The following is a 14555-nucleotide window of genomic DNA, read 5'->3' on the forward strand; positions in this document are numbered from 1 at the left end:
ACATGCTACATTTAAACCTAGTTCCCTACAGAGGGAAGGTTAAAAATAGCACAGGTAGCATCCCCATTATAAATAACTGCTTAGCCAGTGTCTTAAACGGCTCGAGGGTTATTAATACAGTACAGTTTAGTACTTAATACAGTACAAGTTAGTAACTTGCAGTCAGAGTTCAGGTAAATGATGTCTGAAGACATCAAATTCATTCTTAATTTACAGGTCAGTTTGGAAACCAATACAATTCCCCTCCCCTCCCCCCCCCCCCAGTTAATACCTTGCTAGTATGTTTAAACCTACCCTCCCAAACAACAGTGCGGAGTCCTGCATGCATTTTGGGATCGTGGGGATGAAGGAGGCCATGGAAATAAACAACACAGTCCTAGGTAACATGTTTCCTTGTAAGTGACAATCCCGAGTGTTCTGCCTCAAGGGATTGGGCCTGGGATGTATCAGCTGGATTCAATGTTCAGTACGTCAAATTCGTCCCAGGTCAGTAGTGACTGGAAGTCGCCACCGCCGTCTGCTGGCTGCTCAGCAGCCTGTGTGAAGTGAAATCGGGTTCCAAAGAGCAGATGCCCACATCCCAAACACCGTGGCACGGCTGGAAGCCCCAAGGAGAGAAGGGGCCTGGGAGACTGGTCTCACACCAGGGGGTGCCTTTGGGTTAGGGATCGGTCCCTTTAGCAAGGGCAGGGGAGGGAAGAGGGGGCAGTGCTGGAACTGTCCCCGGGTGCCGAGGGATTCGGTCTTCTGGTCCGCCCCCTTCCAGCAGCCCTGGAGCCACCCACGCTGTGATGTCAGCGACAGAGAGTGACTCCCAGGTTGCTCTCGGATGTAGGTCGGTGACAATGTGGGGGTTGGCCCCCCCTTCAACATACCCCGACAAAGAGCAGTGGGAGTCCCGCGCAGAGATCAGGACGAACCGCTCCCCCACACCCATTCTGGCCCTTAGGACACTTGCTCTAACCAAACAGCTGCCAGGCCCCAAGGCCCTGTGCCAGAAGAGAATGCAGAATTTCCTCCCCTCGGGATTAGTGAGATCCCAAGTCACGCGCCACAAATTGGGCACAGACCCAACGATGACAGTGCAGCAAGGAGCTAAAGAGGGCCATGGGTGTGCAGTGCCATCCCCAGGGAACACCAGGCCAGGTCCCTTACAGCTGTCCCAGGTGAACGCTGGAGGTGCCTTTTGGAGGAGGAAGATAGCGTTGGGTGGGTTTCATTGCCCTGGCCAACAATTCCCCTCTTCTCCCTGGGTCCCAGTGACCCAGGGCTCCCCCTGAGCTCAGAAGGGCGGTGGGGTTTACGTGCACTGTGGAGGAGCTGTACCCCAGTGACAAGTGAGGTGCCACGGAAGACTCCTGGAGTATGAGAAGCCTGCTTCTCTTCATTTTTCAGCAACAGTGCAGCCCCAAGAGGCTGAACCAGCCCCTCTCTGCAGGCATGGGGTGGGGTGGGGGGGTGAGAGACAAAGAGGGGGCAAGGAGCCAAAACGTCAATGCTGCAAATGAAGCGACAGGCAGCAGGGACTGAAAAATGAAGAGAAACAGGTTTCTCATGCTCCATGCATGTTCAATGGCACCTTCCACATCACTGGGGTACGTGCACCGGGCCAGTCCCCTTTACCTCTCCCCATGGCCGGGGGAAGACACACCTGGAGCCGATCTCTCTGCCAACGTTCTCACAAGAGGAGCAGAAGACATTGCCCAATGCATCGGTATGGAGGATTTGCTCGGGAACTTCATTGTTCTGGTGCCCTTGACCTGTCATGCAAAGAATACAAGAGACTTTGTGAACAGCCCTCATGGTGCTTCTGAGAATCCTGACTGTGCCCAGAGCCCTTGGGGAAGACAGGCTGCAGGGGTTGGCAGCAACACCTGCTCCCCAAGACACTCCAAAGGGACAGGATTGGAGCATTTTGCCATTAATAGAGGTTGAGGTTGGGGAAGAGCCATAGCCTGTGCAGCCAGAGGGAAAGATCCCCGGGGACCCCTGTTAAGTAGCCCCCTCTCTGGGGTTTCAGGTTTGGTTTGTACAGTCTAAAGAACACCAGTAAACTAACCCCTAGCACAGCCTCTGGTCACATTCCCTGCATGGGCCGTAAATGCTTCAATAGCAAACACAGTCCATGAGCTTCTCGGCAGCAGGTCCTCCACCCCTTCCACCAATTCTTTAGGCGGTTCTGACCTTCACTGAGCTCAGTTGCACTTAATGACATCCCAGCTGGGCAGCATCACCCTGGCCTGACTCCGAGAAGTCCTGCAGGGATTTTACTCCCCCAAACACATGCCACTGTGCTTCCTGACCCCGTGTGTGTGCCCATGAGCCCGGGGAAGAATCTCTGCAAAGACCTGTACTCCCTCTCCAATCCCAGCTGTGCCTGGCCTTTTGAACCCTGACAGTGACAAAGGTTGAGCTTTCCTAAGGGGCTGAAGGGAGTTTGCCTTCAGCTGAAATTCACCAGGGGGTGAGTGCCTAACTCCTTTATGCTCCTTTGAAACCCCCTTGCCAGAGCCATTTCCCGCAGTGGCCGGAGGAAATGATTCCCCCACTGCTGATTGCAGTGCATGGAGGAGCTGCATTCCCCTAAGACGGCCTGATCTGGTTCCCACTGACACCAATGGTAGTTTGGCCTTGGACTCCAATGGGAGCAGAGGGGATTCAGTGCCAGCGAGTGCTCAGATTGGATGACTATGCACAGCCGGAAGTTGCTGCAGTTTATGGATTCAGGTCACACCTCACAAGCCAGGCAGAATGACAAGCTACATGCCGCAGAGCCATCTCCTCACCTCACTGCATCCAGGGCTGGAAAGCAAGATCTGCTTCTCAGCACACAGTGCCACACGCTGGCCAAGAGCCGAGCCACAGGCTCCAAGTTTTCCTCCCACATTAAACAGCAGAGCCTGGTGGGAGCCTGGCCGAGGAAGCAGGAAAGCAGGGGCCCTGACAATGGAGAACAAACAGAGACAGCGAGAAGAAAGAAACCCTCCCAAGGAGGTTAGGACACATGGTTACCCCAAAGAATGAAGCTAGCAATGGTTCAGACTAAACAAACGCATCCTGATGCCCACATTTTTGTAAAGTGCTCCATACTTTGCCAGAGAGGTGCAGTTGTCAGCCCCAGGGTTTGTTACTGTGGGGGTTCCCGTGGCTCCCGCACAGGGATCTGGAGTATGAGGACAGTGACTTTGATTGGGAAGGGTGCATCAGTCCCCCCCACCCCATTGGCATGGCCCCTTCAAGCTGCTTGTATCAATGCCAAACTCACCTGACAATGTTACCAAATAGCAGCCACCGGTACCCGCTGAAGGACAAGAGCGCTTGGAACTAGACTTTCAAAAAGGGCTCAGCTCCAGAGTGACCAGTTAGCAAGTGTGAAAAATCAGGACAGGAGGGGTGTGTGTGTGCGCGTGGGGGTAATAGGCACCTATATAAGAAAAAGCCCCAAATATCAGGACTGTCCCTATAAAATTGGATCATCTGGTCACCCTACTCAGCTCCCATTTAGGCTCCTATGTAAGTGGCCAGATTGTCTAAGAAGCTCGGCGCACTGGGTGCTGAGCTCTTCAGACACTGGGCGCTGCTGGGGACTGAGTGCCTTTGAGAATCTGACCCCAGTGGTGGTTGCTGAGCCCTTGAAAATCCAATGCAAAATGGCAGCTAAACTAGCAGAGGTTTCCCTTTGGAATGTCTGCAGCACAAAGGCCTGAGCCTGCAAGACGCTGCATGCTCTTCAACCCGCAAAGGGCCCTCAGTGCCTCACAGGGGCAGGTCCTAAGCAGCAGCCCAATGGTTTCAGTGTGCCAAACACAAAATAGGAGCCAAACTTGGAGCTTCAGTTCCAGTGGCTAACGTCCAGCCACAAATGGATTTTCGGTGCTGAGATAACTTCCCACCATCCACACCTAAAAACACAGGTACTGGAGGGGGAACCAGACAGGAAACACTGACACAACTTGTAAATTCAAGCTGTAGATGATCTGAGACTAAATCCTTCAAGTGGAGTTGGAAGACCACAGTATCCCCAACACCACCGCCACAATGAGGGAGATGCAGTAATTTACCAGCCTCGTCCCTTAATATCCTTCTCAATAACAAAGGAGTGAGTGAGAAATTAGAGTCACTAATCCCCCAATAAAGACAGAATTCTAAAAGCTGGACATTGTGTTCCCTTTGTACGTCTGTGCACAGAGGGATGGATGGGCACTGAATGGAAACAGAAACTTAAGACCTTCCCTATGACGTATTCCATCATTTACTTTTTAAACAACAGGGTATTTTATTTCAGCAACAAAACATGTCCTGTATCCAGGAGTTCCTCAGTTCTAATCCCAGCTTTGCCACCAACTCCTGGAATAGATTTGCACCAATCTATGTCTCAGTTGCTCTAACCCTTAAATGGGGATAACAACATGGACCAGTCCCTGGGTTGTCATGAGGATCAATCCTTGCAAAGCATTTCCTGAGGATGTGGCGTGCCATTAGGCTTTAAGTCCAAAGATGTGGTTGCAATTCACAGAACCTTCTGGGATCCCACTGAGAAAGAAGGGAAGGCTGGGGATCCACAACATTGTGGTCTCCCCTTCTAGATTACCCATTTTCTGCTACCTGATGTATTTCAAAGGCAAAAAGCTGGCTCTTTGGGAGCATATGAATGGGCATGGACAAGTGTTTCCAGGGCAGGGCGGGTTCTGCAACATCTGGAGGAAGGGTGGGGATGGGTTCCACCATAGATGGCAGAGTTCTACTATCTCCTTGGACACAGCATCAAGCCAGAAGCCGTTCACCAGCTGGGGACAGGAAGAAGTTGGCAACCAGTGCAAGGGATGTTTTGCCTTCCTTGGAAGCATCAGCTAGTGACCATTGCTAACCAGTCATTCGTCAGGCTGGAGTCATTGCTGGGTAAGGGAGGGTGGATCTGGTGGGACCAATGGGCCTGGCTCAATAATAGAGCAGAGTAATGCATACCAAACAAACAGATACATTTTTCTGATTGTGAGCCGGTTCCCATTCAGTTTAAATGATCTCAGACCATGGGCTCCCTCCCTCTGGCGCTGCCTGGTTCCAAATCCATGACACCTGTGAACCAAGGAGATGAATTCAAACAGTTTTTTTCAAGTATATGTACCAAAGGAAGTTTCCCTAGTGGTTAAAGCAGCAGGACTGGGAGTCGGGACTCCTGAATTTACAACCGTCATTGACATGGGGTGGGACCTCGGGCAAGCGAGTTCGCTTCGTTCTGCCTTCATTCCCCCATCTGGGTAAGGCAGACGGCTGTTCCTTTCAAGTTCTTGCATCATGCCCAGCACCCTGGCATTAGATCACTGGCATTTTAACATGCTCCCCACCTCCTGCTAGAGCAGGTTAAAAGGTGTAATTCAGCAGAGTTTGTAAATGGCCTCCAGCTCCTTGAAGGTAAAGTGCTGCAGGTAAACTGATCACTGTCATTACGCTTATTACGAAAGTGCTGCCCAGCCGGCAGTCTTTCCAACTCCCACCTTGAGCAAACAGGTCGCGTTTCCCCTCGGCATGCCAAGCGAGCCCTGGGAGATGCAGATGACGGGATTTCTCATAAAGGCTTGCCCACAATTGATTTCTCACTGTGGCATGCCAAGCTCCTTTGATATTTATTTAACGATTGAATAATGGCCAACACTTTAAAAAGCCTCAGAGAATGGGATAGAGAGTCACTTATCAGGCTGGAGTCATTAACGGGGGGAGAGGAGGTGTTTGGCTCAAGTATTCCACATCTCTAGTTGTTCAAGGGTTCTTCTCAACACCCCATCCCAGTTGTTCTTGGAGCTGCCATTTGTTCAGAGGTACTTTCTCTGCCAAGCCTCTCACTGCAGGGTTTCTGAGGCCTGGTGGGGGTGGGGTAGTCAGTCTTTTGCTTAACCCTCTTGCATATGGAGTGGTGGCCAGAACTCAATGGGACTGGTTGCCTATTGTAGTTAGGTTGACTTTAGTGCACTGACACAGCCTGCACAGAGAGCCAGACCCTCCTCTCCCCACCAAACCTTTTTTTAGGGACAACTTCTCTCAGATGTGTTGCCTGAGAACAATCTAACTGCACCAGTTCCATTCTTCCTTTCTGCCTTGCCATCCTGCTCTCCACTAGCACAGACCCCCTAATTCCTCTGCCTCCTCTTCTCCCTCTTCCCCCTTCCCACAGCTGCTCTCCCAGTTCTCTGTCCCGCTTCTTTCTTTACTCTGTTTCCCTCTCTCCTCCTTTTCCTCAATGGTAAAATGCACTTGGGTGGCTCACGCCACCTGCCCTCAGACCTGGCTTCTGGAGCTGATTCATGGCAGGATCAGCTAGATAGTAGTCCGGGTACAAAAGTCAACAGAGGGCCTTTTAAGTACTGCTTATAGCACTGGCTTTAACCTTAAAAAGCCTAGCCAGCCATGCCAGATGACCACCAAGTGAGGAGCACTAAATGATTGGAGACGCTTGACGACAAGGCACAAGACCAGACTTGATCCAAGTACTGCAACGTCCATCTCTCAGTAGCACTGTGGACACCCACTTGCATGTTGGAATCTCAGCGGCAATTAACAGGAGACCCTCCCAGCCTGTTGGCAGCAGCTGAATCTGCCTCAAAGTGCTGAGCTGGGCTGCGCTATGTTAGTGCGTTTTGGTTGGGACCCACACTGCAGTAGTTGCAGGGTCCCACAGCGGCTGTTTTCATGTATGCTTACGTATTGTGGTGGTGGTTGATCATTTGATGCCCTATTGCACAGCACTGAATTGGCTGGATTGCTGGAAGGCACTCCTGCCAGAATTTTTTTTTCTTTAATCCAGTAAAACCAACAAAACATGAAAATAATTGTGGTCACACCCAGGAATTAGTGGTATAAGCTTGAATTTCCCCCACGCTACTCCTCTGAAAGCTAGAAACAAATAATAGCTCTCAGTCAACAGCCCGTCAACTGAAAGAGCATATTCATGGAAACCAACTCTGAAGCATAGCTTCAAAAGAGTTAATACCAAAAGCTTCTGCTCAAACACCCAAATTCATCTTGACCGGCACACAGCTCACACACACAGCATCAGCATGGCTTGGAGCTGTAACATGAAGGTTCACCTGGGAGGAATATTTCTCTCATTCTTTGGGTGGGTCTCATCCTGTGTTGCGACTTTTGTGCCACTCTGGAAGAATCGCAACCTGGACTTGAATGAAATGGAGATCTGGACCATGGGGCTTTGGCAAGTCTGTGTAACGCAAGAGGAAGGTATTATGGAATGTAAAAGCTATGAGTCTTTCTTGGCTCTGCCATTGGACCTCCGGGTGTCCAGAATTTTGATGTTCCTCTCTAATGGATTGGGACTTCTTGGATTCTTGATCTCCAGTTGTGGGCTGGACTGTTGCAAGGCCTGGGAAGCAAAAACAGCTCTAAAGAAACAACTGGCGCTTTGCGGAGGAGTGATTTTTGGCATCTCAGGAATTACGACCCTCATTCCAGTTTCCTGGGTCGCCTATAACACCGTAAATGAATTCTGGGATGAAACAGTCCCAGAAATTGTACCTAGATGGGAATTCGGGGAAGCAATGTTCCTGGGCTGGTTTGCTGGATTTTTCCTTGTAGTAGGCGGGCTGCTCATCGTCTGCTCAGCCTGTTTGAAAGGGACAGAAACGCCAACAATGCCTTTAGCAGCTTACCGCGGACCAACACAGGTGCAAGCTCCATTAGCAATGCAACACTGCGGCCAACATTCACACCCCAAAAACGCTGACCTGGTAATCTAAGACTTCCAGCACAGAGTTCTGTACTGCTCCCTAGCTTTTCAGGTTTTGAGACAGTTCCCATAATGATTTACAGGATGCTTAGCTCCTTTTTTGTCCATAAGAAATTATTGAGTCTTGCTATTTGTTTTGTCTTTCTGTGTGTTTGTAAGTTTTAAAGAGCAACAGCTTTTTCTGAGACACCTGCAAACTGAACCTAGCACTATAAAATCAACGAGGTGAACACAGAAAACTAAACAGCACTTCATATTTCTAGCAATGCAGCATGTTATTGATTATACTATTTGAGCATCTTTGGAAATTTCTGATAGGAAAGTAACATCTGTACACAATTCTGAAGGTTATCGCTCCTTAACTGTCCACTGTAGGGAGACAAGGTGGGTGAGGAAATATCTATCTGTCTATACACAGGGATGAATTCCACCACATCAATTATTCAATTTGATGGCAACACGTTTCTGTGCTCTCAAAAAGTAACTGCATCTTCAACAGCATAAGAGGAGAAGATGGGGATGCAGGATTTTATCTATGAAAAGCAACACTGTACTATTTTTGTTCATCTAGCGAAATTTTCTGATAGAAAGCCAGTTTATACAAAAAAATGCATTTTCTACATCTATGAAAGGTGCAAAATCAGTGGCAGTATCTCACCCATATATCTACTAGTCAGTGAAATCATAAAAATATCAGGCCCACAGTTAGAATGCTATCCAATTTAATTCTTTTTTAGATCACTTGTGTATAACAATTAGAATGTAACTGTTCCTCTAAGGATCTCCTAAATTTTAACTTGGCTACCCAAAAAAAAAAAAAGAAAAAAAAAAAAAAAGCTTGTATGCACTTACTATTACTACTAATAGAGTTACACATAAGAAACCTGTTAAATATTCATTTTAGCCTGATCAGGAGTAAATCTGATGCTACAGTACTATTTAACAACTCTGTTCGGTTATTTTTAAAACCTTTGCTTACAATGTCTGTGACAATGAGATTGAAGCAAGGAAGCCCCCATCCAAAACCAGAATTCTTTTGAGCATCAAAGAAGTTCACTTTTGGTTTAAAAAGTTTGGTTTTGCAATTTGCTCTTCGTTCCAGCAGGGATACCAATATGCAGAGAGCAAGGTTATGGGCAGAGATTTTCCTAGCTTGGCTGAACCCAGGACATTTTAGAAACTTAGCAGACAGGCCAAAAAATGACCTTTAGGGAGCCCGAGCTCCCTCGGCCTTTCAAATCTCCCAATCACTACTTGAAATGATGCACATATTTCTTTCATGAATGGGAACTTTGCTTGCATGTCTCACTCAGGATGTGGTCTCACAGCCTGATCCAAGTCAACAGAAGGTCTCCTCATTTACTCAGATAGGTTTGGATCAGGTCTCAAGTGTGTACAGATTAGAACCTTAAAACTCACGTTAAACAGAACTGAAAGGAACCCACCGAAAATTCGGAACAACATTCTCCTTCAGCCAACTCTGCTGCTCCCCATTGTCCGTTAAATTCGCATGAAAAAATGATTGGTGCTGCTGCTGCTGACTTCGCCTCCCCCTTTCCCTCCTGTTCCCCCACACCAAGTCAAAATCCTGTATTTGTGGCAACACCGCTGGCTGGTGTGGAAATTAGTCGATGACAGACAGTTTAGGAACTGTACAGAGCAGCAGCCAAGAGTCCTCTTTCTGTAACAAGGATCAAGAGATGCAAAACGCAGGGGCCAGGAGGGCAACATTCTTGGCTGGTGGAATGTGCTTTTCAAAGATTTATACAAACTGTTCGCTGCTTTCCAGAGGCCTGACAAACCGCCAAAGGCAAAAGAGACTCTCAGGTGTTGGCTGTTACTGTCATCCGCACCCTTGAGAAATCAACATAGGGAGTGAGGGGGGAGAGAAGAGAATTGTGGTGACAGCCCAGATTTTTTAGCTTCAGTGGGCTCCCTTTATGTGTTTGTTATGTGTTTAAGGCCTGATCCAGTGTCAATGGAAGGATTTCCGTGTGATTCACTGGGCACTGGATTGGGCTCTTCAAGCAGATTAGGTTACAGTAAACAAGTTCTTTAATTTCCTAATATTTGTTCTTTGCAGTGTGTGGGGTGGAGGTCTGTTGTTCTTTTATTTTCGGTAGTAGTTTAATGGGACAGGGAAATATACCCATGACTGTACGAACAGCAGCACTCTGTGCATATTAGGACTGGGGGGGGGGGGTACGACTGGTATGGTTCTTACACAGAGAGGTCTTTAAAATTACACACCTTCTACTAAACTCTCAACATAGCACAGTGGATATGAGGGAGTCTAGAAGGGTGGTGAACAGCAAATATTGTTACCAGGGTCATGGAGTAAAGACTTGATGAGAAATTACCTATATGGCAAAAGAGATAGGCACTTTGGGGACAGGGAAGACAAAGAGTTAAGGATGTCTCAGAACCCCATGCCCCTTCCCCAACAAGCCAAACTTGAAACTACCAAAAACAGAGGTCTCCTGAATGTTTTAGTACTAGATGATAACAGAGAGTAGCCAAGAAACAAGAGAATCACCACCATCCCACCTTGCAAAAGCAAGCCATTTAAGACAATATGAAACACAAATAAGGCCATAAAGTTGAAATATCAAAGGCCCTTGGCTCCACATCACCCCTTAAAAAGGTAACGGCATGTGACTATCTCCGTACAGTGGTAGGGTGGTTTCTTTAAGAGTGTTTTCAGTTTTGATTCTATGTTAACTGGGGAAAAAGAGGGTGAACCCCAACTCCAAAGTTAAATAACCAGGTGAGGGTGAAACAGGCAAAGTGAGTCATCCTGTCATTGACAACTAATCCTCACCTGTCTGCATTCAAACAGAACTCCACTAATTATTACTATTTTGCACTCTTAACCCAGCCCTATAAATGTCTATCTTCAATTTTCCCATCGAGTCCCCCATCTGGGAAGTATTTTATTTTATTTTTACAGCTGTGTTTTGAACTGTTGGAATAAATCTGTGCTTTGCTAGGGAAATGCTAACAGAAGCTTAACTATAAAAAGGGTAATGGTTCTGCTATAATGCAGATTTATGTGAGCCACTGAATATGAAACTCAAACATCTCAGTCCCAAATGAACAAACTGTTTGGCTGCAGAAGCTTACAGTGCTTCTCCCTCGTCTTTGCTAATTTAATCCAACTGAATTACTCACTGTGGTGTGTTAGAAATGGCTGTTTCCTGAAGGCATTGTGCATAGAGAGAGCCTCCTGCAGAATGACTTGAAATAGAAAGGGGTTCAAAGTGGGGCTCTCTAAAGGAATTTCTCTTGGGTGGCCTGTACTAACAAGGAGACTTCAAAAGAAACCAGTTAGCATCAATAAGCAACCTGTGTGCCAAAGTCTCTGAATTATGTACAGTGGAGGACAGGCGGGTGAAAGAGCCTTAGGTGACGCAGTATTCAAGGTGGGTGAACTTCACCCAGAAGTAAGATACAAAAAACTTCTCTACTAATGGCTCCATTTGTCTAGACCTCAATTCTTGCCAGATGGGCTGATGTAGGTCAGGACAAAGAGTACAACCACCAGGAAGGACTCAAGAAATCTGTCTCCTATTGAAAAGCTAATCCAGAGCAAAAGGGAATGTGCAACTACACTTAGACTATTTATCTTGAAGTAAAAAAAAAAACCTGGACACAAAACAAGTCAGGGGAAAAACTCAAAGCTACAGTTCAAAGCTACTCAAAAACTACAGCTAGCTCCACCCTTATTTAACTTACATTTAAGAGAACGCAAGATTCTCTGATCCACTAAAGATTCAGCTACACTGTAACTTATCTTTTTTAACACATTAAACAAGATTGAAAACTGTAGTGCAGACAAACAACAAATGTTTATGCTAGTTGTTTTTAAACTCTAGGTTCGTTGCTAGCTATTTTTAACCCTAGGATAGAATATGACTTGTATCATATTTTTTTTCTTTACCTACACTACAATTTACAGCATGTTAATATGCGATTACAAACTACAGTGTTGCCAACTCTTTAATGATCGATTTGTTAAATGTCGATCAATGATGGGTTGAAACAACAGTACCACCTTTGGCTAACAATAGAAACTGTACATACACACACACACACACCTCTCTGCCACTAGGTGTCATTCTTTTTTCATCAAGGAACTAGCACAGGTTTGGTAGGTCAGCCTCAAAGCTTTCTTGAAGTTCCGATCTTTGTAATTTAAGAAAGTTTAAAATGATCTTGTGGGCCAATGTTCACATTTCTTCTGTTCATTCCAAGACACAGAAGTGTTTTAAAACTTGACAGCAAAGGAAAATAAAACAGAGAGGGAGCTATTTCACTCTAAAATAAAACAAATGTTTTTATTGCACATTTATAAAACCTGCAGTCCTATCAAATAGGAATTCTCTTCCCCATTTATTCAGAACATTTTGGTTTAAACAATTTTGTCTATTCAAATAAAACACAGACTGCCCTTAAAAAGTGTCCAACTGTGGTTCTCCCCCTCACTCCCCAGTACATTTTTACAAAAAAATACAAATATACACGCTTTTACTCTAACCTTAAGTGTCCAATGCTCAATTTTCTCATCAATAACCTTAGTGGAGGAGGAAATATTTTCAGATCCGAGAAGGGAATTCCCTTTAGGGATTTTGTTTTCTTTAACCAGTTACTGATCATTAGCACAGTGATATTGTATACAAGTCAATCTTTAAAATTAGGTTCCATCATAGGACGCTGTCATTATTTGCTTTTGTCTGTCTCACAAGAAGAGCCCTGCATATTTGTTTGGCAGTTAAAAAGACAAGAGACAACTTAACTTCCTGTTTGACTTCACTCAGCTAATATATGCAGCTGCACGCATGACTACCTGCCTGTCTTACACACAGCGTTCCATCAATCCTCGCTGTCTCTCAGTCTCCCGACTCAGATTCCTGCCAGCAGTACTTTGCCAAGATCTGGATTTATAAGCTCTTTCAGCTAAGAATTTAGAAAGGTGTGGATTTGTTTGCTGGAACCAAGGTAATAAGTGTCACTGATTTGTCAATAAACCATTCTCTTGTGCAGCTGTTGTCACTGTCCCAAGTATCTGAGGGACATTTTTTGAAAGTGGCAAGAAATGGAGAGACAATGCATTTTTTGTTGTTGTGGAGATGAGAAACAGCTGTTACTGCCAGCCATATATTGTGCTAGTGGTTCCTGCCCTTCGCATTGTCATTGACAATTGTATCTTAAAAGTTCAATACCATTTTTCATTCCTTTGTATCGACACCAAGAGCATGGTTTACATCTGGATATGAATCGTCTTTATCTACCTATTCTCCTCCCTCTCCCATTCAAATGCTGTCCGACAGCAGGATACTACACCGATAGATGGGTTCCTATGTACCGCATCTAGGGCTGGAAAGTTGGAAGTTTATTTGACAGCCACAGGTGCGGCCCCATGAATGGACTCCATCACGGCTGCGAAGCGGCTGCAGAGGTCATAGGGGGAGTTGGGCCGGATCTTCGGGGGTTCTTTTAGAATGATGACCTCTGCAGAGCAGTCCAGGAGCCTGGGGAGCAGTTCGCCCAGCTTCATTTGCAGGTTGGCTGTGGAGGAGGATGAAAGAGTCAAATGCACTGGAACAGGCAGTTACAAAAAAAGGCCAATCGCAGCAGGTTTTAGCGTTGTAAGGAAAAACAGTTGCTTGCTTTTTAGACAATTATCTACCATAGCCAAAAAACTGCTCACCTCGAGCATACAGAGATGAGTATTGTTTTAAGGAGAAGAGATCGTGTCATCCTAGACCAGACCTCTGGTCTATTTAAATCCTGTATCTTGTCTCTACCAGTAACCAATATTGTATGGTTGATGGGGGAGGGGGTGGAGGGTGGTGACACACCAAACTCCTCCCCTCCCTCCCCCTGACCTCCCCACACACACGTACACTATATCACAACCTAGCTGCTTGGCAAACCAGTGATGTGAAGTTAGTAGGAATACAATTGGAGTGTGTTACCAGTGCCAGGCTTTCCTCAATCCAGGCCACTTTACATGGTCGTCCCAAACCTAATTCTCTAACCTTGCAATCTCAGATTTATGCACTATATCTAGTATAGGCCAGGCATTATTCAGTCCTTCATGAATGACTCCCCTCCCAGTGCTGACCCAGCAAACTCCAACAACAGACAACGAGTCAAATTTGTAACCATCCGACAATGCAAAACCAAAAGCAGACACCCTCTTCCCTGAGAGTGATGGGAATGTAGCCCCAACAGAAGAACAAGCAGAACAGGGCACAGTCCTCTAATTGATGATGTACTGCAAAAATTAACCGGAACTGCCAATTACTGTACAAAAAATTCTGACCTCACTGTCCAGTCAATGGGGGAATGGAAACATTTCTCCTGTGGGAGGACTCTTCCTGTCACATCAGGTGTTAGCAGAAACTCCATGCCTATTTCAGCACTTGGCAGGCCAGCTCTCTAGTCGGTAATTAATTTGAGGAGTTCAAGACTTTCCAGATGAATGTGCTTAAAATCATTACCACAACACCCTTTTCTTCTTCTGACAGATTAAAAATCAACTGACTTAACCTAATCTACAAGCAATTTTACATGCAACATGAACCTGCTGGGGACAACAGACTTGGCCCATGCAACACAAAGAGAGATGGAAACGGCTGAGTTCTGCTCCTTTCAAATCTCAAGTTTCACTGTTTGGGATTCCATTACATGGAGGAGTTTATAAGAAAGCCAAATTTGGGGAAGTCAAACTGTTAGCAAATTTCTCCAGCTTTCTACTTTGCAGCAGCATTTTGAGAACAATCCTCCATATTTTTACCTCACTTTCCTGTAGCAA

At 46.2% G+C, this 14555-nt stretch overlaps 2 protein-coding genes across 7 annotated transcripts in view; one reads left to right on the forward strand and one right to left on the reverse strand.

Annotated features, from left to right (window-relative positions):
* Positions 1-4981: 4981 nt before the first annotated feature.
* The window catches only part of USP28 (ubiquitin specific peptidase 28), a 49415-nt gene continuing 39841 nt past the window's right edge, over positions 4982-14555 (reverse strand). For 4 of the 6 annotated variants that reach the window (XM_048827321.2, XM_048827320.2, XM_048827317.2 and 1 more), the window contains one exon: positions 12046-13303. In XM_048827321.2, coding sequence (XP_048683278.1) covers positions 13128-13303 — 176 coding nt within the window. In that variant the 3' untranslated portion in view covers positions 12046-13127. Of the gene's footprint in view, positions 5077-7534; positions 7613-12045; positions 13304-14555 lie in introns of those variants that run through there. The other 2 variants (XM_048827318.2, XM_048827319.2) reach the window with 2 other exon arrangements.
* On the forward strand, positions 7038-7745 carry CLDN25 (claudin 25). Its single transcript, XM_075122222.1, has one exon. The coding sequence runs from the start codon at positions 7053-7055 to the stop codon at positions 7743-7745; it is 693 nt and encodes a 230-aa protein (XP_074978323.1). The 5' UTR covers positions 7038-7052.

Source organism: Caretta caretta, chromosome 22 (assembly GCF_965140235.1).
Source record: "Caretta caretta isolate rCarCar2 chromosome 22, rCarCar1.hap1, whole genome shotgun sequence".
Classification (NCBI taxonomy): domain Eukaryota; kingdom Metazoa; phylum Chordata; order Testudines; family Cheloniidae; genus Caretta; species Caretta caretta.